General features: G+C 43.5%; 2 protein-coding genes across 2 annotated transcripts; both read left to right on the top strand.

The window, feature by feature from the left end:
* Nucleotides 1-1870: 1870 nt before the first annotated feature.
* Nucleotides 1871-6715, top strand: TRNP1 (TMF1 regulated nuclear protein 1). Its single transcript, XM_039334236.1, has one exon. The coding sequence runs from the start codon at nt 2401-2403 to the stop codon at nt 3016-3018; it is 618 nt and encodes a 205-aa protein (XP_039190170.1). The 5' UTR covers nt 1871-2400; the 3' UTR covers nt 3019-6715.
* A 150-nt stretch (nt 6716-6865) lies between these two features.
* Nucleotides 6866-20815, top strand: LOC120304092 (metal transporter CNNM4-like). The gene is made up of 7 exons (XM_039334235.1): nt 6866-9567; nt 11279-11419; nt 12736-12864; nt 17006-17175; nt 17364-17463; nt 18796-18965; nt 19769-20815. The coding sequence occupies exons 1-7, from the start codon at nt 8211-8213 to the stop codon at nt 19928-19930; spliced, it is 2229 nt and encodes a 742-aa protein (XP_039190169.1). The 5' UTR covers nt 6866-8210; the 3' UTR covers nt 19931-20815.
* Nucleotides 20816-25588: the final 4773 nt, after the last annotated feature.

A 25588-nucleotide genomic window follows, 5' to 3' on the forward strand; every position in this document is an offset into this window, starting at 1 on the left:
AACTTAAACGTTTAAAATGGAGAAGATAGCAATGGAATAAATAATAAACGAACAAACGAACGAATAAATAAACCACTTTCATGTTGCAGTGAAATAACCCTACATAGCCAAGTCATGAAAGTCACTAGCACTACACTTCTGACTGCAAAAGCCCAGATGTCCACTAGTGATTATTTGGATTTTTTTTGCAGCTTAGATAGGCTATAGCTTTTAGAGACTGTTTGCTTGCTCTGTCAATAAAAGGTTCTTTCCAACAGCTCTTCCTCTGGGAACATACCTACTCATGGATCACTATAGAAACAATTCCTCCTGGAAGCTACAAGGTTGTTCTAGCCCATCTGTTTTTTTTTCTTTTTTCTGAAGTCAAGGTGAGTCATAGCAGAAGCAAATGAAACTGATTCGGATCTGCAATAGCTGCCTTTTATGTGAGACAGAGTGAAGAGAGAGGGGACACAGTTAAGACCTAAAACTGCCCTTTAGGAAGCTTTCATATGTGAGGAGTAACAGAGTAACAGAGTTGGAAGGGACATTGATGGTCTTCTAGCAGTTCAATGCCCAGCTCAAGCAGGAGATCCGATACCAGTGAGGGTGAACCTTTTAGAGACCGAGTGCCCAAACTGCAACCCAAAACCCACTTAATTATCACAAAGTGCCAGGGCCGCATCAGCACGGAGGGGGGGGGGCAAGGAGGTGCTTCTGAGTGCCGCCTCTGGCACGCAAAAACCAGGGGCGCAAAAATGGGCCACTGTGCTGCAAGGCACAAAAATGGCTGCCACCGCGCCACAGGGTGCAGATACAAGGCACTGCATCACGCCAAGAACGGGGCAAGGCTAGTATCACGCAGGCACTAGCCCCGCCCCATTTGCAGCACGTGCGTGCTCACGGCTCCATGAGCACATGTGCACATGTAAAATGCTTCCCCCTCCCTTTTCTTCCAATCCACCAATCGACAATGGTTGGTGATCTTTGCTCTACCACCTCTACTCAAGCTTGCTAATTGGCTGCTTCGCCTCCTTTATGGTGGGTGGGGCTCCTGCTCCGGGCAGCGGTGGTGGCCTGATGGATCTGCTGCTGGTGGCGGTGGCGCACGTGCCAACAGAGAGGGCTCTGAGTGCCGCCTCTGGCACCCGTGCCATAGGTTCGCCACCACTGTCCTACACCACTTCGGATAAATGGCTGATCTCTTTTAAAAAGCTTCCAGTGATGGAGCACCCACAATGTCTAAAGGCAACCTATTCCACTGATTAATTGTTCTCACTATCAGAAGTCAGTGAAATCATTAGTCTTTTCTGAACAGGAATGAGTAAAACTGTACAGGCAGCCCTCAACTTATGACCACAATTGAGCCCAAAACTTCTGTTGTTAAGTGAGACATTTGTTAAGTGAGTTTTGCCCCCATTTCATGGTCTTTCTTGCCACACTTGTTAAGTGAATCACTACAGTTGATAAGTTAGTAATCTAGTTGTTAAGTGAATCTGGCATCTCCATTAATTTTGCTTGCGAGAAGAATGCAAAAGCGGATCACTTGACCTGGGGACACAGCAAAATATGAACCGGTTGCCGAGCATTTGAATTTTGATTCCACGATCATGGGGATGCTGCAAAGGTCATTAACTGTGAAACAAGGACATAAGTCACGTTTTTTAGTGCCCTTGCAACTTTGAACAGTTACTTAATGAACTGTTGTAAGTTGAGGATTACCTCTATTGGTTAAATCTGCTTTTGTTGTTGTTGTTGTTGCCATTGGATGCCCTTCAAATGGCTGCAAATGATTCATCCTGGCATTTCTAGTCATTCTGACAGAATGAAAAAGTGCCCCGATCGTCCATAATGTTCCTAGCAATTTTCGGAGATGAAAGGGGGGGGGAGATGAGAAAGAGCCTCCCCCCACAGCCCTTACTGTAATAGTTAAGCGCTATTATGACCACCTTAGAAAAGAAAACAGTCGGGAGAGCGGGCGGAGGCCAGATGAGTTCCGGAAAGCGGCCGAACAGATGCCAGGCGGGGGATTAGAGAGACCAGCAAAGCTCCAGGCAGCTTCTGTGACTGGCTCAGCGAAACGTCTCTCAACTCCCCGCCGCCCCCGCCCTCGCCCTCCTCCGCCGCCTTATAAGCGCGTTCGGAGGCTGGTTGGCCAGACTTGAACTGAGCCGTCACTGGAAACCAGGGCTCGTTCTCTGTCTCGCGCGCGCACGCTCCGAACCGGTTACCGGGCTGGAGCGCCGCGGTGGGGAGCGGCGCGCGTTTCCCGGAGCGCTGGTGGGCAGGACCGGGGCTACGGGGGCCTCGCTCTACGCCTGGAGCAGAAGCGCCCGACGCCCCGAGGGCGCGCATCTCCATCGGGGCCCCAAAGCACCGACGCGGTTCCTCCCTCCCTCCCTCCCTCCTCGCTAAGCCTTAATGCCCGGCTGCGGGACTGCGCCTCCTGCTGTCGGAGCCCTGAGGGCGCCTAGAGGAGTCGAGGAGGCTGCCAAGCCGGCGGAAGTGGCGGCGGCGGCAGCGCCTCCAGCGAGCAGCCAGGAGCTGGAAGTGCGCGCCGCCGCCTCCTCCTCCTCGTCTTCGCTACCCGCGGCGGTGCGGGGCGCGCTGGAGCTGGCGGAAGCCCGGCGACGGCTGCTGGAGGCGGAGGGGCGGCGGCACCTGGTCTCGGAGCTGGAGACCCGCGTCCAGCACCTGCACCGCGTCTTCCTCGAGGCCGAGCTGCGCATGGCTACCCGCGCCGAGACGGTCGGCCGCCTGGGCAGCGGCGTGGCGCAGGCCGAGCTGCACCTGACGGCGCACGGGCAGCGCCTGAAGAAGAGCGCGCGGCGCTACAAGACCCGCCCGCCCGCCCTGCTGGCCTCGGCGCTGGCCCTGAGCAGCTGCGTGCCTTGGGCGGCCTGCCGGATGCGGCGAGGGGGCGGCCCGGAGCCACCGGAATCCCCGTTCCGGAGGAGTTTGCAGGGCGCGACGTCTTTGAGCCAGACGGAGCCCTTATCCGGCGCGGAGCAGCGGAAGAGCAGCGGCGCCGCTTCTTGAGCGTCCCCGGCGGGCCGCAGCCGGGCAGGGAAGGACGCGGAGCGCGCAAGAGCTGGGAGGACGGCGGGATCGCGGCCGAATCCCGACCGGGAGGGGGAAAGGGAGGCTGGTGGAAGTGGGAACCGTGCGGCGGCAGCTCTTCCTCCCTTCGATGCGCGTGACTCTCGCCGCATTAACCGGCGGCCGCTCCTCTGCCCATCTCCCGCGGACTGGCTTTCGCCCAGCCTGTTAGACTTTGCTAAACTCGGATTTGATAGATAGGGGTTCAGCCACAGCTTTGGTTTATGCTACGCATCAAGCCAACATCTAGTTATTTGGGCATGGCTTGTTATATGAATTCTGCAATTGGCATTTGGTTGACTCACGGTTGTTGGAGACGTGTTTTGTAACCCAGTGTGTTATCTGACAGAATGCAGGGACATCAGTAATTTTCCTATCACTATAAATTATAGAATTATTTATTTGAAATTAATGCCCTGAAATGCAGAGCATATATTTTAGAGAGAGAGAAAAAAATCCTTTCAGACTTTCTAAAACAGGATGGAATGCTGAAGAAGCCTTGTACTTACTTTCCTTTTAAAATATGCCAATTATTTTTCAATATAATCCTTTTTAAATAATAAGATTGAAATTCCTGTTGTATCTAGAATTTCTAAATAGAGTACATGCTTGCCAGCTGAATGTTCATCTGCCTAGCTTAATACTATTTCAATCATTTTTGCAATATTCTGTACTTGAGTTAACATTTTTAATGCAGAGGACAGTAAAGCAGTAATCACAATTTTTTTTTTTTTAAAAAGCTAGATCGGTTGGGTATGTTGTCAACTTTATCTGGTGTTCTATGAACAAACTTAAAACTAACATACGCCCTAAAATTAGTTCAAGCATATACAAAATGTTTTAGTAAATTGATCTCTCTCTCTCTCTTCCCCCCCCCCCTTCACACACACAGTTCTCTAGTAGCTTCTGAAGTGCAAAGATTGGAAGCAGCCCAGAGAAAGTGGATTGTGCACTGAGTTGGTTTGATAAGGTCAGCCTTGTTTCCAATCAGCAGGGCAGTAGTTGCTTTGATCTTTATCTCTTCAAACTCTTTAGTCCATCCTTCTCTGACACATTGTTCAGCATCAGTTCTCTGAATCCCTAATCACCAAGGCCACTGGGGAAGGTTGCTTGACTCAGTGGGGATCCAGGGAGAAGAAATATGATACTAATGGATTTCTAGGTAGCCTGGAAGACCAGAAAGAGCTTTGTGTTTCTGCCAGCTTTTTAAAGCAAGGAATAGCTTACATGATGCCTTCAGACCCTTATGTGCTGCTAAACACCATAGGTTTCTCTGTATAACTGAGAAATTGATGTGCACGGGCAGAATTGAGTGATTAGGGCTCTTTGTTCTTTGCATTTTCAATACAAGTTTCTTGGTCATTTGAATTCATGCGGTGTGTTAATCTGAAACACAATATGCAGCAAATGTAACACTGATTTCTTCATTTAGCAGGTCTGGGAGTATGGTGTACACACACACACATCTTTATACTGCTTCTTTGAAGCTGAACACTGAAATGTTTTTCAAAACATGAATAGGCCATCCTAAAAATGCTTTTGGAGAAAAGCCTCACTGTTTTGGTTGGGTAGAACTGCATGTTATCCACTAATAGGAATAGAATATTTGTATAGTCTAAGCAGCACGAGAGCCAATTTGTTATGGTGGTTAAGGCCCCAGGCTACAAACTAGGTCTAGGAGATAGTGAGTTCTAGTGCTGCCTTAGGCACAAACTGGGTGACCTTGGGCCAGTCCCTCTCTCTCAGCCTTGGGAAAGAGGCAATTGCAAACCACTTCTGAAATCTTGCCAAGAAAACTGCAGGGAGTCGTCCAGGCAGTTGCTAGGAACCAGCACTGGTTTGAAAGCATGCATAAGCAGTATCAGCTGAAATTGCATCATATACCAATTGTAAAAACACAAGAATATTGCTTAAAATTTGGCTCATTTTTTGCAACAACATAGCCATGCTAGTTCAGGCAGCAATCAACACTATCAAGATGTATAGCATTTTATTGTTTGCTGCGTTGGTTTTCCACATGTGGGGAGAGTAGCAGTGGGGAAGCAGGAAGAGCTGATGGAGGGGAAAGAGGCCCTGCAAAGGTTCAGTTGGCAATTTCCTGAAAAATATTGTTGCCAACCTAGAAAATCACTGGTATTAAATTATGACCAAAATTTTTAAACTTCTGATCTCTTATCTGGAGACTGCCAACTTTAGAAAAAGTTGATGTAAGCTGTGGTGACATCTAAAAACACATGCAAACATAACCTGTGTCATTTAAAAAAAATCCACCTCTTAATAGTTGCATGTCAGGTTTTTATTAAAGGCAGGACTGGCAGATGGTGAAAAGTGGAAATCATGGATAGGCATTAATTATAATTAAATGCTGCCCTGATTGAAAATGATATAAGCAGGGATGAAATGCCTCTGTTAGCTTAGGTTTTCCATGAAGTGGGTCTATTATCTGAGCATATAATAACTTTCTTTGAAATATACAGTAAAGGAGCTTCATAGTAGATGGGTTTACCACCAAAATTAACTTGGCTACTGGATTTCTCTGTTTTCATGGTTGACATACATTGAATCATTTAGCTGGCTGGGTTCATACAACGCACTGAAAATGAGTTAAAACTCAGCTATCTAAACTTAACATGCAATGTAAATACAGCTGCTAGATATTTAGCTGACCGTGCTAAGTATGCTCTCCCAAAGCAGTGGATGTAATACTAAAATGTATAGGCAGAAGTAAATCCTGTAGAATTTGACCTTTTGTAATCCCAGCTAAGTGGGCATAGAATTGCATTAAAAAAAGCCCAGCCTTTCGGCCCAGCAGATGGCTTGATAACAGCTTTTATTTATAGAGTAAAAAGTAGGTTGGATAAAGAAAAGTGGGTACAGGTTTCAAATATACTTTGAGGGAGAATTAACATTCGTTCTGATCTAGCTGCCTGTAATGTTTCTATGTCCCCCCCAAAATAGGAAAGCTTGATTTTCTTTCATTATATTCCATCAGGAACGCCTTCTGTTGCCTACAGTGGTATCTCTGTGAAACAAAACTTGAAGTTATTTGAGCAACTTTGATGTGTATCTTTAAAAATAGAGAAAAAAACCCACTTACAAAAATTGGTTTGTGGGAACACAAGGGAGAGATCCAGTTACATCAGGGGTGTCCAGCCTTGGCAACTTTTAAGATCTGTGGACTTCGACTCCCCAAAATCCCCAGTCAACCCACGTTGGCTAGGCAATTCAGGGAGTTGAAGCCCACAAGTCTTTTTTTTTTTTTTTTACAAATGTCGGCACATAGCCCCCAACAATCTGGATCCTCATTTTACCAACCTCGGAAGGATGGAAGGCTGAGTCAACTTTGAGCCGATGAGAATCGAACTGCCGAACTGCTGGCAATCTGGCAGTCAGCAGAATTAGCTTGCAATGCAGCATTCTAACCACTTATCAAAGCCCACAAGTCTTAAAGTTGTCAAGGGTGGGCATCCTTGATTTATATGGTTTGTTGTATTTGTATGGTTTGTTTAAGGCTCCATCATTTCTGATGGATAATTACTCTGCTGGAATGAATGTATGTTTTTTTTTTTTTTTAGCATAGGCATCCACTGGAAAGAAACATATCATTTGTACCTAAATAAATATATTTTTCACTGTATATTGTCTATGATATTGCATCAGAAGTGGGAAGAAAAAGGTGAGATGCCAAGGAGAACGAATCTTACACAAGTTGATACCTTGGGAGAACAACTTGGGTTATGAGCGAGGACTCCTATGGATCATATGAACATCCAGGGAGCCTGAAGTACATTCTTGAACTCAAGAAGACTTCAGCAGAAGATCTACAAATGGGAAATCCGGAGTAGCCTTATTCCAAAGTGGAGTGCTTCTTAGCTAGATTCATGGAAATTGGAAGGAGGGAACACAGCCCCATACTATAAGCTGTAGGCTTATTGTTGGATGCTTGAAAAAAGCTGCAACCTTGGTGAGCAAACGGAAATAAAAATCCAGTATCTTGCTTAGATGGGATGACATACATGAATGGTAGACCGGGGTGAAAAACAAGAATGCAATGTATAAAACAAGAGACAATTTTCTCTATTCAATCTTAATTTAAGATTTAGCAGCAAACTCAATGCTGACTATCCTTTTAGAGGTAAACGCAGCTGTGTGTGAGCTGAGGTTGAGAACCAAAGAGGGCTGTGGAATCACAGAAAGGGATCCATTTCAGCTGCATTTTTCCCTGGCCTGGAAAAACATGGGTTTAACTACCAGGCTTCTAGACAGTTTACAAAAGAAGGTTAAGATCCCATCTCTTGGGTGTAAAAAAGTCCTTGAATCAAGTCTCAGGATCTCCAGGTAGATCTGGAAAATATATCTATCTGGTGTCCATTAATCTGGTAAATCGAGGTAAATCCAGAAATCCAGATCAGTGCTCTGGATCAATACAAGTCAGAATTCTAGGATTTTTATATGCTGGAAGAAAGGAAGACCAGCTCCATACCAGCATAGACCCACTGTCTATAGCAGCATTTCTCAACCTTAACAAATTTAAGACGGGTGGACTTGCAACTTCCAGAATTCTGGGAGTTGAAGTCAACCTATTTTAAAGATGCCAAGGTTGAGAAATATTGTTTTACAGTAATTGGCAGCAATGTCTCATCCCATCTAGCAAAATAAGGGAAGGAGGTGGAGGAATTTTCATGGGGCACAGAGAAGGCAGAAGTCCATCTTTGTGGGAGTGGCATAACTGGAGAGGATGGAAGTATAACACATTGTACACTTCAGCTTATGGGAGATTGTCTGAATTGGTCCTCATAAAACTGATTTCCTTCTGTAAAATACAACATTCACCCATTCAGAACACAGAGATTTCTGGTGCCTTCAAATCAATGCGAATCAATTTACTGCAAGACGCTTTGATGATGGTGGTGGGATTCAAAGTTGCCAGGCAAGAATGTAGAATGCAAATGAGGTGGGCGGGGCTGCATAGGTTTGTGACATCTACTGTTCCGGTTTGGGGTGTGGTTTAATGAGTAACTGGAGGAAATCCATGGATACATTAAAGAAAGGTAATTCTTCCTGGATCTGATCAGTTGAGTTGTTTTGGTGGTTGACAGAAATCAAGTGATTAGGTCACAGATCTAGTACTGATGCTTCCAAAGATGTTGATGCTTCTTTTCGTCTTCCTGTTGCAAGCCAGTGCTGGGGAGGGAGCGCCATCCTTTAATGACACCCTAATTATAGGCATGAGGCTGGAGAATAGTAGCAAGGCCCAGACAAACATTTTGGAAAATGGCATGATCCAAGTGATGGAAGGAAGCCTGATTCATCTCCGGATCTATGGTGAAGGCATCCACAAATTCAGCTGGCAGAGGATTCGGTTTGTGGAGACTTCTTCCCTGAGTACTTTTGTCAGGAACTATTCAATCTGCCCCCAAAGAACAAGTGATTTATTGATACAGCCAAACAGTGATGAGGTGCAAAATACTTCTGCAATACTCTCTGTGAAGGTTCAAAACCTGCGGAAGAATATCCGCTTCAAGGACTACATGATGTGCCTTGAGGATCATCGTGGGAGATCACGCCAGCTGCTCAAGGATAGTCATCTGCTCCTCCGAGTGGTAGAGGACAAAAGTCTGAACCTACCACTCTGGCTTCAAATTATCTTAATACTTGTGCTCTTGTCACTCTCAGCGATGTTTAGTGGTCTCACCCTAGGCCTAATAGCCCTTGATCCTATGGGATTGCGCATTGTGAAAAATTGTGGCACACCTAAGGAGAGGGAATATGCCACCAAGATTGAACCCCTCCGAAGGAAGGGGAATTATTTGCTCTGTTCTTTGCTGCTTGGTAATGTTTTAGTCAATTCTTCACTCACCATATTGTTAGACACAGTTATTGGGGAAAACATGTGGTCTATTGTGATCTCTACTATTGCCATCGTCCTCTTTGGGGAGATCCTTCCACAGGCCATCTGCTCCCGTCATGGTTTGGCAATAGGTGCCAATACCATCTTCGTCACCAAGTTGGTTATGGTTATCACATTCCCAGCCTCTTACCCTATTAGTAAGATCTTGGACTACCTACTTGGGAAAGAAATGGGCACTACCTACAACCGAGAGAAACTGATGGAGATGATTAGATTGACTCAGCCTTATAATGACCTGCTGAAAGAAGAGCTGAATATCATCGAAGGAGCCCTGGAGTTGAGGACTAAGACGGTGGAAAATGTCATGACCCCATTAAAAGACTGCTTCTTTATCAACAGTGATGCCATCCTGGATTTTGATACAATGACAGAGATTCTAGAGAGTGGCTACACACGGATCCCAATCTACGAGAATGAAAAGGCTAACATTGTTGACATGTTATATGTCAAAGATCTTGCATTTGTTGACCCAGATGATCACACCCCACTCAAGACAATCACCAAGTTTTATAACCACCCAATCCATTATGTCTCCAACACTACCACATTGGATGCTGTGCTTGAAGAATTCAAAAAAGGTAATGACAGATTGTATTTAATGCTGGCTTTCGGATGTCCATAAAATAGAACAATTTGGGATGTTTAGAATAGGCAAAAGTGGCTGTCCTGATCTTTAAAAAAATGGTTGTGGTCAGTCACACAATTACCTCCAAGTAGGTAGTAAATTAACTTTTCTGGAGATTGAATAATTCCTGCTCATATGAACATACTTCTCCCTCTCCTAAAAGTTTTGTAAAGATCTAATCGTTCTGTTTAAGTCTGAATAAGGAGAAAAAAAAATAGTAATAAAAGCCAATAAGAAAATAAATTAAAAGTAGCAATTTTTAAATAAAAGTATATTTGCAATAGAATTTATTATTTTGATGCTATAAAAAAGCCAACACAGTGCTAGGCTGCATTATCAGAGGGATAGAATCAAGATCACGTGAAGTATTAATACCACTTTACAATGTTTTGGTAAGGCCACACTTGGAATATTGCATCCAGTTTTGGTCACCACAATGTAAAAAAGATGTTGAGACTCTAGAAGGAGTACAGAGAAAAGCAACAAAGATGATTAGGGGACTGGAGGCTAAAACATATGAGGAACGGTTGCTGGAATTGGGTATGTCTAGTTTAATGAAGAGAAGGACAAGGGGGGACATGATAGCAGTGTTTCAATATCTCAGGAGCTGCCACAAAGAAGAGGGAGTCAAGCTATTTTCCTAAGCACCTGAAGGCAGGACAAGAAGCAACGGGTGGAAACTAACCAAGGAGAGAAGCAACCTAGAATTAAGGAGAAACTTCCTGACAGTTAGAACAATTAACCAGTGGAACAACCTGCCTCCAGAAGCGGTGAATGCGCCAACATTGGAAGTTTTTAAGAAGAAACTGGACAGCCATTTGTCCAAAATGGTATAAGGTTTCCTGCCTGAGCAGGGGGTTGGACTAGATGACCTCCAAGGTCCCTTCCAACTTTATCATTATTATTATTGAACAGGACTAGAGAGATATGCCTAAAATCTCTGTCCAAAGTGCCAGCTGTGTTCAAGATAGAAGCAAAAGTTTGTATAAACTGTTGTGAGACAATATATAAGGCAATAGACATCCCTGCTCTGAACCAATAAAGGCAAAAAGTAAAGGCTTTCCTTGTCCGGTTGTGTCCAACTCTAGGGGGTGGTGCTCATTTCCATTTCTTAGCTGAGGGAGCCAGCGTTGTCTGAAGACATTTCTGTGGTCCTGTGGCCAGCAAGACTATACGCTGAGATGCATGGAACATGGTTACCTTCTCACGGAAGTGGTACCTGTTTCTCTACTCACATCTGCATGCTTTCTAACTGCTAGATGGGCAGGAGCTGGAGCAAGGAACGGGAGCTCGCTCTGTTGTGCAGTGCTTGGGTCTTCAATCAGGGCTGTCAGTTTTCCATCTGACCAGCTCAGCGTCTTTAATCGCTGAGCTTTCATGCCCCCTAGCTCTAAACCAAGGTGACATGAAAAATAGGTTATTTATCAGATATAACTTTTACAAGGTTATACAAAACTGGAATCTATTTTTAAAGAACTATTTTGATGTGACTCTAGAGCAGGGATAGGCAACCTTGGCTCTTTTATGACTCGTGGACTTCAACTCCTAGAATTCTTGAGCCAGCATAGCTGGCTCAGGAATTCTGGGAGTTGAAGTCCACGAGTCATAAAAGAGCCAAGGTTGCCTACCCCTGCTCTAGACAGATAACTAAATCTGTCCTACAGGTAAGTCTCACCTGGCCATTGTCCAAAAGATGCATGAGGTTAGCCACGAACAAATCTCTGAAGTGGTGGGCTTAGTAACCTTGGAGGATGTCATTGAAGAAATCATCAAGTCTGAAATTGTGGACGAATCGGATATTTACGGTTAGTTTTATTCTTAAATAGTTGTAGAAAATAGTTGTATCCATATGCGTGAGGGAGACAACAACCGGCAGAATCTCACTCTTTATGAACAGTCCCACTTTTTGTGGGACTTTAAAGATGACTGTGTTTATTATTGCATAAAGATTCTGGTAATCATCATAATAAACAAATTAGTCTTTGAAGATCCTACCTACAACATCCTTCTTGTTTCTGCTGCTAATGACTTCTCTTCTGCAAATGGTTTTGAAAGAAAACCCCATATGATTATAAGCCTGCATCTCACTTTTGAAGGGTGAGGAGTTTTAGAAAAGTTGAAACTTACCCCAGATTCAGCTTCCTTAAAGGAAGCTGCTGCAGGAACATAGTTTCTTTGTCTAATGTAGACAATATCTGTGCTATTTCAGAAAGCATGCTGAAGAAAAAAGATGCAAAATTACACAGCACGGAGGGAAGAGAACTGTCAGGAGCAAACAACCAGAACCACTTGTGAATAGAGCTTTATTTTTTAGTCACCTATGTTACAAGAAGCTCACCAGACTAACTGCATTCCCCTGGGAAAGGTCAAATAAGACTTCAAGGATTCTGTGGGAGGTCCAGCTTCTGCTGCTTTCTGCACTGCAAGGACTCTAGTTTAGGCCCCTTCTTAACACCTCCCTCCGGTCTACCTGGAAGTGCTTGAAATTGAACATTGTCAAGAATGGGGATAGGATGCAAAAGGGTGGGAAGTACCTGAGTTTCTCCTCCTGTCCACATGAAGCTTAACCAACTGGAAATAACCCTCACTACTTTCCTTATGCTCCTGTCTTAGCATCAGGGCACTCTATATAAATAATATTTGTGACTGTGGAATGTAGTTCCCTGTACTTCCTATTTTATTGCATTCATATCCCACTTTTTCTTTTAAATTCCTGTTTGGACATATGATTTCTCTTTTTAATTCCTACATCTTTTATAGCTTCTTGCTTTTTATAATTTTTTAAAAATATATATTTTTCTCTGATGTATACAGCTTTTTAAATGACTGCACCTCTCTCTCTCTCTCTCTCTCTTCCTCTCCCTCTCTCCCCCCCTCTCTTACACAAACACACGCACACACACACACATCACACTGTCTTATGCTGGTCTATGACTGATAAAGATTTGGCTTGATTTGAAGCTAGTGGGCTAAGCTGGGAGAGTAGCTGGCCCAAAGTCACCCACGATTGAATGGAGGTTTGAATCCAATTCTCTCCACTTCAAGGCCAACATCTTGACAACTCCTTGGCTGTCCAGCCTGAATTTGTTGGTGACCTTTTCTTTGCCTTTTACCTTTGTAGTTGACAACCGGTCTAAAAGAAGAGTCACTGGACTAAGGAAGTGGGATTTCTCTGCTTTCAGGGATTATGACGTCGAAGCAAAGATCTCCAAGCAGTTGCTCTTGGCTGCCCATCGCTTCCTCTCCACAGGTAGCACGTCAGGTGCAAGCCCAAAGCCAACACACCAAACCCAATCGAGTCCAATCCTCTATTTGCTTCACCCAAACAGACAGAATATAACCTTCTTACCTATTTGATGTAGCCTCAGAACTTCAAGGGCATTTTATAGCCCCCGGGTCACATCTAGCCCTTTGATTGTCCTTTCCCGGCCTATGTGAGATCACTCGGACATTAGAAATCAAAAGTAAATCCGTGTATGCATGCATACAGTGCAACTGCATTGCTTTATTTTGAAGGTGACCGTAATTCTTTTTCCAGTTTACATATATCTGCATGCGTGGGTGCCTATGCACCTTCCCAGTAATGTATGGGTCCACAACACCCCCAGTTTCTCATGTGGCCCTTTGGGAAAATTAATTGTCCACCTCTGTTCTAGGGTGTGGTTGCCCTGAATCTCTTCTCCCATCTCCCATCCAGATCAGGACGGCCCAGTCTCTTAATCTGGGCCTCCCTCTGGGAAAGCTCTGGGTTGTCCAAAGTACCCCCGCTTCTTCTCCAGATGCACATTCCATCACACAGGAGCCCACCGGCAATGGCAACAGCAACCTGCCTGGCATAAGTGATCTGTTCCAAGCAACAGCACAAACGGAACAGAGGCAATGCCTAGTATTGTACAGGTAGTCCTCAAATTACAAGCATTTGTTTAGCAACCATTCTAAGTTACAATGGCACTGAAAAAGTGACATGATCAGTTGTTGGACTTAAACCAGGGGTGTCAAACTCAATTTCATCGAGGGCCGCATCAGCATCGTGGTCGCCATTGGGGGCTGGGTGGGTGTGGCCAGCTCCATGTCACTCATGTCAGGGGAACCTGTGCGGTCCTGGGCAGGAATGAGGTGCATCCGAGGGTGGGGAAGGGTGGGTGGGACGGGGCGAGCGCCAGGGCATGGTCCACTGAGGAGCCTCACTGAGCCTCAGGCTGTGCACGGAGCCCCTGGACAGTGGCATGGACTGCCCAGAGCCCTGGGCAGTGGAGGTCAAGTGCCCAGCCTGGCCCTTGAGCTCCCACGGCACCAGGACCCCCCAGCCCTGCCTAGCCTAGCCACACTTCCCCGAGGGGGTGCCCAGCTGCACTTATCTCCTCCTCAATGCTGCTGCTGCTGTGCTCACTCTCCTTGGCCAGGTTGCTCATGGTGGGCACAGGAGGACAAAGTGTATGGGTCAGAGGGAGGCCCATTCCCTCTCCATGTGAGGAAACCTGGCTTTGTAACCAAAGCATGGGAGACCAAAGGATGGGAGACCACCAGGGGAAGGCAAAAGGGCAACAGGGCTGCTGGTGACCAAGTGCTAAAGCAGGACTTTCTTCAGACCCTCCCTCCCTCTCTCTTATTCCAATCTCCTTCCTTCCCTCCCTCCCTCCCTCCCTCCCCTCCCTCCCTCCCTCCCTCCCCTCCCTCCCTCCCTTCTCTCTCTCTCTCTCTTTCTTTCTTTCTTTCTTTCTTTCTTTCTTTCTTTCTTTCTTTCTTTCTTTCTTTCTTTCTTCCTTCCTTCCTTCCTTCCTTCCTTCCTTCCTTCCTTCCTTTCCTTCCTTCTCTTTCCTTCCTTCCTCCTTTCCTTTCTTCCCTGCCTCCCTCCTTTTCATTCCCATCTCCTTGCTTCCTTCCCTTACTTTTTTCCTGTTTCCCTCCCCTCCTTCCCTCCTTCTCTCTGCGCCCAGGAAGGGGCGAGGAGAGGGGGAGAGGTTGGCAGCACTTCTCTCAAAGAATAAGAGTTGGAAGTGACCTTTGAGGTCTTTAGTCCAAGCTCCTGTTCAAGCAGGGGACATATACCATTCCAGACAATGGAATATCCAATCTCTACTAAAAGTCTCCAGTGATGGAGCATCCACAACTTCTGAAGGCAAGCCTTTTCACTGGTTAGTTGTTCTAGGCTGTTTTTCTTCTTGATTAGTTTCCATCTATTATTTGCCTTCTGATGCTTTGGAAAATAGGTTGACCCCTTCTTCTCTGTGGCAGCCCATCAAATATTGGAACACTACTATCATGTCACCACCTTTTCACTAAGCCAGACATACCCAATTTCCACAAACATTTGTCATATGTTTTAGCCTCCAGCCCGCTAATCATCTATGTTTACCATCCATTTAGACCAGATGGTCCCCCTGGTTTGGATTATAGAACAGTGGCCACAAGCAGAGCCTTCTCAGAGACAGCACCCTCATTATAAAACTTTCTCCCAAGGAAAATATGAACAGTGCAACCCTCACCTATTTAGAGGCAACTCCAAACACACTGTTCAGCCAGGCATATGTAAAACAACAACACATTTTATGACCAAACAGCACTAGTAAATTACTACTACTATTTTTCTTTCTTAAAAGACATACTTTTAATATTGTTTTAAGCAGTGCTAGTGATGCTTTACAATAGCTGTCTTTGAGAGTTTTCTTGTAAACCACCCTGGATTTCTCAGAAACTTTTAATTTCAAATTAGATGTTGATTTAATAAATTAGGCAGAAGAAACAAATATTTAAATACATCTAAATCCCACAGACCTACTGCCTCATAGGCGCATACTGCAGAGAAAATAAGGCATTGCATTTCTAGCCAGCATAGCCACAGGATGATGGGAACTGTGGTTCATGACACCCTAAATATATTAGTTTGGGTAAGGCTGGATTAAATTATAAAAGAGCAGATGAAGGGAACTATTTTTGTCTCTGACAAAATAATTGGGGGGGGGGAGTTGACTCAGCCTTTTAATTTCAACTCACACCAATTCCTAACTTCCCATTCAATCCAAAGAGTTTTATTATTGCCTGGATTTTAGGGAGGGGAGGAGGCAAGAATAGACCACAAAGCTAATCTGCAAGTTTGCTCTCTCGCCTGCCAGCACACCACCTTCCTGTGTATGTGTGTATGTGTATGAGAAAAAGAGAGAGCAATCCCCTTTTTGTAAGTTTGCTTACTCTGCAACTCCCTGCTGGCTCTCTCTCTCTCTCTCTCTCTCCACACACACACAAACACCACACACACACAAGTTAATAAAAAAGAGGAGGGGGGAGAAAGGTGGAAGCTCTCCTTTTTTGTAAAACTTCCTCCTCCCCTCCTGGCTTTCTCTCTGTCTCAGTCTTTCTTACACACCCACACAGACCCACCCACACCCACACACCCTTCCTGTTTTCTCCTCGTCCTTTTCCTCAGCTGCACCTGAACGGAGTGGGAGGAAGTTAAAAAAAAAGAGAGAAGGGGTGGGAGAATGGGGGAAGCTCTCCTTTTTTGTAGGCTTCCTCCTCCTCCTCCTCTTCCATTCCTGACCGGGCCTGACGGGGTTAAGCTGGGAGAGGAGGGGCGGGCTAAAGCAAATGAGCTGCTGTTGCTGCATGCTGCACTGTTTCCTGCACCTGCTCCAAGGCCCCCAGCTGGGTTGTGGTGGGCCAGGGCTGGGGCAGCAGGGGCCGGTCCCTTGCCATTTTTGGGACAGCCCCAGGGGGCCAAATCTGGGCCCTCCCCGGCCCGCATCCTGCCCGCGGGCCTTGTGTTTGACATGTCTGACTTAAACTGTCATAGCATCCCCACAGTCACAGGATCAATATTTTGATGCTTGGCAACCGGCATGTATTTATGATGATTGCACAAGCCAGCATGTACTTATGATGATTGCACAAGTTACGTGAATATGATTTGTGACCTTTTTCAGGGGCTTCTGACAAAGTTAATAGGGGAAGCTGGATTTGCTTAACGATCATGTGATTCAGTTCATAACTGCAGTGATTCACTTAACCACCCTGGCAAGCAAGGTGGTAAAATAGGACATGACTCTGTTAACAACCATCTCCCTTGGCAACAAGAATTCCAACCCCAATTGTGGCTGTAAATGGAGGAACATCCTGTATCTGAGTTGACAGGTAGACTTTTATTTCAGCAGCTGAAATAAAGTGTTTTATTCCAACCCTGGAGGCTTTTAAGAAGAGACTGGATAGACATCTTTCAGAAATAGTATAAGTCTCCTGCAGGAGCAGGGGGTTGGATTAGATGACCCCCAAGGTCCCTTCCAATTCTGTTACTGTGTATTACAGCTTTGGGAAAATATTTATCTACTGTGACTTTAGTTTTGGGAAAAAAATGTCCTTGGGAACACTCATCCCCGTGCCCTTTCCTCATCATGCAGAGATTTTGCAATTTTTCCCCACCCTCATCTCTGAAAAATACCTGCTGCGTCTGCTGAAGCACCGGGATGTCATTTGTGAGCTGAAATTTGATGAGAACTTCAAGGACTCCCCCCATCATTACTTGTACCAAAGGAATAAGATGGCAGATTACTTCATCCTCATCTTGCAGGTACTATACAGTCTTCTCTTCTCCCTTCAGGCCCATGAATGGGCCTTTTCCACTCATACACTGTGGGTGGCACAGGAGCTCTACCTGTATGGTTCAGCTAAGATGCTGTGAGATTTCAGATACAGCCCAGTTCATATCTTGTCTGCTAAAATAAGAGTTTTCCAACTGTAATCTTTTCTCTGTTCCAGGGGAAGGTGGAGGTAGAAGCGTGTAAGGAAAACATGAAGTTTGAGAATGGACCCTTCTCCTACTATGGGGTCATGGCTCTAGGGCCATCCATCCCAACAGGTAATTTGCCAGTCTGTGCTCTCTGCTCAAATGTGTGCTTTGCCTAATGCAGATGTGTCCAAGCTTGGCAACTTTAAGGCTTGTGGACTTCAACTCCCAGAATTCCCTAGCCACAAGCTGAATCTGTTTTTTTTTTAATCTCTCTAGCTCTAGCATGAGATTTGAAGCTTCGTCCAAGTTATAAAGTTTAATTGCTCCCCTTGGCCGAAAAGTCTAATTGCAAATTGTACTTTTGACACTGACTAAGATTCTTTGCTGACTGATCGAGGACACCAATAAATCAGGTGCTATTTAGCGCCCTCTGGTGGTTTGAATTGTAATATAGTTTACACATTAATTCTTCTCTGCCTTTAAAAAGGTGCTCAGGGAATAACGTCATAGGGCTGGAAGGGACCTTGGAGGTTTTCTAGTCCAACCTCCTGCCCAAGACAGGAGATTTTATTCATCTCAGACAAATGGCTGTCCAATCTTTTCTGGAAGAGAGCTAGGCAAAGGCTGTGTTCACACAATCCTCTTATGCTAGTGATATTCATATGTTTGCATGATGCATTGTATCATCATCAAAAGATCCAGGCTGGATTTATACAGCCTGATAAGCCCCTCCAAAATTAACCATATGAACCTTAAACAAGTTAGTATCTTGTCAGTCTGAATCAATTAGCGTGGTTGCCCATCTTGCAAAAACAACTATGAGCTTAAAAGTCAATCTGTTGTGCAAATGCAGCCTCTGGGTTTATAGCTGAGTTTTAGCAACCAAAGTAAAAACCAGAGTCTTGCGTGTTTTACTTTGTCTTCTTCATGAAAGCCTCCTTGAAAAATAGCTGAGGGGAAAAGGGGGACTTGCGGTAGCTAGAAAATCTGACTGCCCTGCATTTGCTCAAAAATACAGGGGCAGCCAGTGCAATTTATTTAATTTATTAAAATTTATTTACTGCCCATATCATTTCAAAGTGACTTTCTGTGGCTTCGGGTGATTCAAGAGTCTTTGTCCACGGCAGAGCTGGAAAAGTTCTTCCTGAAACCATGAGGAGCCCAGCTAGTCAATGGCTGCATTCACCATCCTGCTCAGTTCCAAAATGGCTGGTCTTTTTTTTTTTTTAACATGTTGTGTAAATCCAGTCATTATAGTTTATTAACTTGGTGAATGGGACTATGGCACTGTAGATTTTTCAGCAAAGGAAGCTTAAATAAACCATACTTTAGTCCACTAAAAATGCCCCAGTTGAAAAGGCCAAGCCTGGAGAGATGGATAGGAGAATACAGCGATGAACAAGTCGGAGAGAGAATCGAACTACAGGCTACAATTCTTATCTCCTTGTCCACAATGTCTAGGGCTTGAGAGCAGCTCCCTGTCTTGGTTCAGCAGCATCAACCGGATCAGCTTTGAACAGATGAATTCTGCCATCAGAAGCATGAGCACCAGCCAAGTCCTCCCCAGCACCAGCCTGCAATATATGGCTGATTTCACTGTCCGAGCCCTCAGTGACCTCCTGTACATCAAAGTGAGCCAGTGAGGGACTTCTGTGAGAGTCATAAATCTATTCTAAGCTGTCAATAACCCAGTAATTATAGATCAGATTAAGAGAACCCATGATCTTGCAGATGTTACTCAACTGCACCAACAGAAACATCTGGAGAACCATTGGTTCCTCATTTCTGCTTCCACAAATTTGCCTATCAAATTCTAAAGAACATAATTAACTTTCAGTTGATTTACTATTTTCCTCCCTTCTTTAGGGACAGACAAAATATTATGGTGGCAGATTTGTATGAGGGCTGAATCTTCAGTTCTAGCATATTCCTACAAGGAAACGTTCCTCAACCTGATGCCGTCCATTTGTGTACAAGCTTCATAACTCTAAAGATCTGGCACAATCTATTTGTCCAGTTTGATATGGCAGCTTGTCATCCAGTCCACCTTTCCAGCCTATATGTGGCGCGGTGGTTACACTCGTATCACACGAAGCATAATGTTATTTATTTAGTTTGGGCTTCATCTGATTTGTGACTCCAGCTAAATCTTTATTCTACAAACCATAGCTAAACTAATTATGGCTTTGCATGCTAAGCCAACCCAGTCAATCTCCTTGGTCCATTGGCTTCCAGGCCTCTTCTCAACTAGAGAAAAGGTTTAGATCACCACTTTCTGATCCTTTCTGGTTTCTGGCCTGCTTAATACATTTCTGGCTGGTTCCTCCACAAAGTAGCTGGAAGAAACCTCTGGAGCATCATTTCCCCAAATTATCCCATGCCCTTGATTGCTGGTGGTAAGTTCTTGAATAATTGCTTTCTCTTCCTAATCCAGATCACAAGGGAGCAATACCAGCACTGTTTAATGGCCTCCTTAATAGACACCAATAGCTCTGGAGAAGCTACTACTAAGACACCTGACCTCTTGAACCCTCTCCCAAGCAACTCTCCATCCAATTTGAAGATGGCTAAGGAAGAGCCATCTGAATCAGAATAAGGTGGTTAAACAGATCAATCCAAACAGATCATAAGGACCTGATTCTAAAAAGCCTTCTACTTAAATCTCAACATTTACTTTCCAGTTGCCATCTGAGGTCCTTTGTTTCACAAGATAATCATTTATCATCTCCAGGATGACAATTTCCACATTTGGAAGTGAGGGATCTCTTATCTACTTATTTTTCCCCCCAAAATGGGCTCCGCATCTTTCTTCATTTTTGGTTGTTTTATGCACTGCCACTAATACAAGCTTTTTTTTCTTTTCTATTATCAATGGGGGAGGAGAACAATTTTCATTGAGCCTATTGCTCAAAAGGGAAAGGATGAGAATCCTCTCCTCACATGCTCCGTTTGCAATGAGATTTGCCTGCTTGCACTTCTTACTGAATTAACAAAAGAAGGCATTCTTATTAATAAAACAAACACAAACATGTGCTGAGCCTCAGAAATTTTTGCATAAACTCTGCTGAAATGAGTACAATTTGGCAGCCATTTCTTTATTGCATTAAGTTCTAATGCTTGATTCTTCCTAAAAGGAGTACTTTATAAGATTTCAGAATATAATTCTGCAGCAAAAACATGCTTATTTTTTTTATAAAACAGAGAATGCTTAGTGGATTATACCTGGAGAAGTGGATGACATTTCCTGTTTCAGCTACCGATTTAACAAGTGGATTATAATTATTTTTGACTGCTTTCCTATTTGTACTTTTTCTTATCATAAATCAGCTCACTATTTATTTGAGTTTGCCACAGGCCACTTTGATAGAAATGCGTAATTTTTCTTTTTAAATGTGGAATTTCTTTACGTATGAAATTACGCTACTTGCTCACCTGTAAAATGAGGTTTCTACTTTTGAGTTGATAATAAAATGCACATTTATTTCTACCCTTTTTTGTCCTTTGGATGTGTTCTGTCAAGATTTGATATCCAGAAAAGGACATCCAGAGTACGGTAAAAAAAAAAATCAAGATGATGTCTTGCCTAAAAATTGGCAGAGATTTCATTATTCCTTCATTGATACCATCTTTATTTTTGACCATACTTGAAGACATCTATATTCAATTCATATTAAGGTTCACGCTCATGTCATGATGCCCCACACAATTATCTATTCTCTTAGCCAGTCCATAATATTATTCTAAAATAGAAGGCAAGGCACAGCTCTCACAAACCAAGAAAAGCAAATCAATCAATGCCAGAAGTAGATCACCTTTAAGCTCAAACGCCACCACAAATTTGCTTTCATCCTACTATTCTTGAATAAAATTGCTGTTCAAAGTAAATTCAGCAATTTTAACTAGAATGATTGAATTTTAGTTTTTTTTCCAGGAAAATAATAATAGACAAACTAAAATGGCTTTTGAAAATGTCAAATTGTAAGGTTCCTTTTCAAAACCTGGGAAAATATAGAACATCCAGGCCAAACCATGCCTTCCTTTTGACCATCATGGCAACAATTACATTGCTTGTTCTCCTTGACAGATAGATTCCCCCCTCCTTGATCTACAAGGACATTTTAAAAAGCTTGCAAAAAGAGGGCACACTGCAATTTGCCATTCTCATGGGCTCAACAGTGTTAATTCTGGATTCTCAGTCACCCAGGTCATAGTTGTCTCAAAGATATTTTTTCAAAAGGCAACTGGACTCAAGGAAAAAAAAAAACAGTCCAGTTCCCTTTGGAAAAAGCATCATTGAGATCTCAGGTTTGTTAAAGATTTGTGTAGGCAGTTTCCTGCATCCTTCTTTGCAGAGGACAGGCCTTTGTTTACAGAATATTTGCAAGCAATCCTTTGCCACAAGGTCTCCTCTATCTGAAGTGCTGCCTAGAGTAAATTCAGGTGAGAGGGAAAGAATTATGAAGCATGGACCTGGAATTCACCCATCATTCCACTAACAGATTAAACAGATATATGGGTCATCCATCAGCAGTCTTCTCCATCATGTTAATGGCTAGGTGGCATTCACACTATATATTGTGCAATAAATACATCAATCCAGTCTTTCTCAACCTTGCCAATGTTGAGATGTCTGGACTTCAACTCCAAGAATTGCCCAGCCAGCCATTTCTTTGCAGGTCACTGGTTCTCTTGTTTTTTGTATTCTGAATTGAATTATCCACATGAATATTTTACTAATCCCATGGTAGTTCTTGCATGGCTGTCTACTTTGTTTTAAACAAACAAACAAACAAAAAACACAACCCGGGGACTCTGAAGACTTAGTACTTGCTCTGATATCCATATCTAGTGAATTAGCAAGAGCAGGGGTCAGAGCAAAGGGTCACTTCATAACTTCGGTGCTTCTGCTGTGGCCTCATTATGTCCAACCAGTTTCAAGTCAGCCTGCTGCTATACTCATGTCTTTATATACTATTCAGATGCTCCAACGGAAGTAAGCTTGGGTGAAGCACACGCCCTACACAGCCACATTAAAAAATCTTTTGCGTCAATCCTAAGAAAAACACGCTTGCCATCAGGGAAGAGGAAAGAGGTTAGCAGAACTAGATATAGCTTTGAAGGTTGCCAGCTTTCCCCAGGGCACAGCGAATAAGACAAGATTCTGTTTTCTCAGCTTGAAGAGGCATGTTTTTGAAAGTCTGAACAAAGAGGCTGGTTCATTGTATTCTGACTGAAGGTAGGATCTGTTTTTGAGATCCAAACCTGGGAAGACTCATTGGTAAAATATCAGTTTCAGCTCCCACCTTTTCTCCATTTCCCTTACACTGAGATTGAGAGCACCACATTTTCTCTTCCCTTATTATTTATTTAGCACATGGCTTCCCTTAATTGGCTCGTGTCCCTTGAAGTCTGTGGCCTTGGAGTGTGCAGGACAATTCTGGAGGGGTGGTGAAGGTGTGGGACTAGGAGCAGGAAGACACCGGCTCAGATCTTGTGTCACAATCACTAGATGACTGTCAGACAGTCATTCACTCTCCCATCCCACATGTAGCTGTAGTTTTAAAATGGAGGGAGATCGCGCAGCCCTTTTGAAGTAGGTTGACAGTTAGAACAGTTAATCAGTGGAACAACTTGCCCCCATAAGTTTTGGGTGCTCCAACACTGGAGGTTTTTAAGAAGAGATTGGACAACCTCCAAGTTCTCTTCCAAGTCTCTTATTCTGACAAGATCAAGAAAAAGGCATGGTGGGGTTTCCACCGTTGTTTTTCATTGCAGACGGTAGACTAGCAGAGCATGGAAAGCCTATCCACGTTTCTTTTTGCTCCATCTTAAACAAAATGAAGATGGGATGGTTTGGAAGTTCTTTTTTTCAGGACTGTGTGAGCTTTTCTGCAAGACCACCCCTTAATGGCTCAGTTCTTCCCTGCCCCCAAATCAGCTTCGTCGCCTAAGTAAATCACCATGTGCTCTAGCAGGAAACTAAGGCAAAAATTCACTGAATGAATGGCTAGATTATATTTATTTAGTTCTGTTGCTTTAACTAAATACTATTATTCTACCTACTTTATCAAAAGCTAAATCATAGTGTCTCAGACATTGCCTTGCCCCACCCAATGGCTCTGAACCCAGCAGTTGGCTTAAACCAAATTCTGGCTTGGTAGTTGGCACTGTGACATATATCAGAGTTGGGCAAAGTTGAGTTGAGTAGCTACACCTAACAATTGGGAGGGAAAGGCTGAGACATAATGCAAAAATGAGCAGGGCCTTGCCAGGCCCTTTCTTCCTAGGTTTGTGATGAATTTTTTTTAAAAAACCCTCTTAAAAATACATTCAATTTTGTGAAGGGGCCACCCGTCAACTTTCAAGAAAAAATTCCAACAATATTGGGCTGCTGGGTGAGTAGGTAGGTGGATGGGTGGCTTTATTTAATAAAACAGAACAAATAGAAAAATAATCAATACAACAATAGACAAATTACAGGCAGTCCTTGGGTTATGATGGCAATTGGGACTTGCTGTTGCTAAGTGACACAGTTGTAAAACATGATGTCATGTGACCGTGTCACTTAGTAGTGACTGAAGTTCAACAATTCCAGTTGCCATCATTAAGCAAATCACCATGGACCATAAAGATCTCATATGAATACAACTTCTGATTTCCTGCTGGCTTTCCCATTGACTTTGCTTGTGGGTAATCCTCAAGGGATGTTGGAAATTGTGATCATGTAACCATAAGTGTGAACTGGTTGCCAAGCTCCTGAATAGTGATCATGTGATGGGGGGGTGCTGGAATGCCCAGAATTTGGAGGATTGTTTGTAAGTATCACTGGTTCAGCACTGTTGTAAATTGGAACGATTGCCTGAATGAATAGTAATAATCCAAGGACTACCTGAATATACGTGACAGCTTGTCATACATATATAATTTTGTTTGTGTGATTTTACACAACAGTATCAATAAAGGATGACCCTATTTCACTGCAATATTCTATACATAACTACTTCTATAAGCAAGTCATTTATAAGTTGGAAATAACACTGGGCAATTTCGGGCCGTTGTTATCAAAAGGGACTGCCAAAACACGATTTGGGGATACAGATAGCCTCTGCAGCCCACACTCTGCATGCCTTGATTGCTTTGGGAATATCATTTGCCCTTTCCTCAAGGGAAGCAGTGATTTCATTTTCCTCAAATAGCAAATTACAGGCTGTAGAACTTCAGCCACAAGGCAGCTTAGAAGCAGTACAGTATCTCTAATGTTAAGAGTTAGATTTAACTAAACGAAGTTCACTATGAAAAAAATAATAATTAAGGAATGATTATTCCCTAATCTGGTCTCCTGTGAACAGATTGGACTAGAATTCACTTGGACACGGTGACGTCTGGAGGATATTAAGTTGTTCTAAAATCTAAACTCTAGAAAAGATAGTAAACGTCTGCTTTGTTTCAATGCATCCTGCCTTGTCTGAGGGCACTCTCGTCCACGAGAGGGCGCCCTTGTCTTCCTTGACACGGCTGGTGACTCAAGGAATCATTTTGGTAGTGCTGATATTTTAAAAAAGTGAATTAAAAGCGAATTCTAGCCACCTTCACAGCAACTCACTAATATTTTAAAGTTATTCATTATATTGTTCAGATGTGGCCTGCCTATCCGTTCTTAATTGGTAATCTGCAGTGAACCAGGCAGGTTTATGATAGATTGTTTAAATAAAATGATTCCTTTAACATATCCTAGCATCAAATCTCTCTCCCTTTTGATCTCAAACAAATAAAGCACAATCCAGCTTCCACCAAGGAAGAGGCTTCTGAGCATAAGTGACTATCATGGCTGAACAGGAATGGTAAAAAAGCCCTTGTGTATGATGATTTCAGGTCAATTTCTTGGCAATTCAATGCAGATGATTTGATAATTGCAGGTGGGGTTTTTTTTTGGCATGTTTAGTTAAGTCATCAGGCTAAAAAGTGGGAGACCAGGAGTTCAAGTCCTGCCTTAACCATGAAACCCAGCTGGGTGACTTTAGGCCAGTTCATCTCTCTCAGCCCAACCCACCTCAGAGGGTTGTTGTTTTGGGGAAAATAGGAGGGTGCGTTGGATATCATTTATAAAAATAATAAAGGTGGTGTAATAAAGAAATAAATTTTCCTTTTCCTTTTTAAAATCTCTTTGTGAATAGAAAGAGGGGAAAAAAAGGAAGGAAAGCAAAATACAAATATATATTGACAAACTGTAAAAAATTGGCAAATACAAAAATGT

This window comes from Crotalus tigris, unplaced genomic scaffold (assembly GCF_016545835.1).
Source record: "Crotalus tigris isolate CLP2741 ecotype Arizona unplaced genomic scaffold, ASM1654583v1 scf7180000017628.32516253702:7417878, whole genome shotgun sequence".
Taxonomy (NCBI): Eukaryota; Metazoa; Chordata; class Lepidosauria; order Squamata; family Viperidae; genus Crotalus; species Crotalus tigris.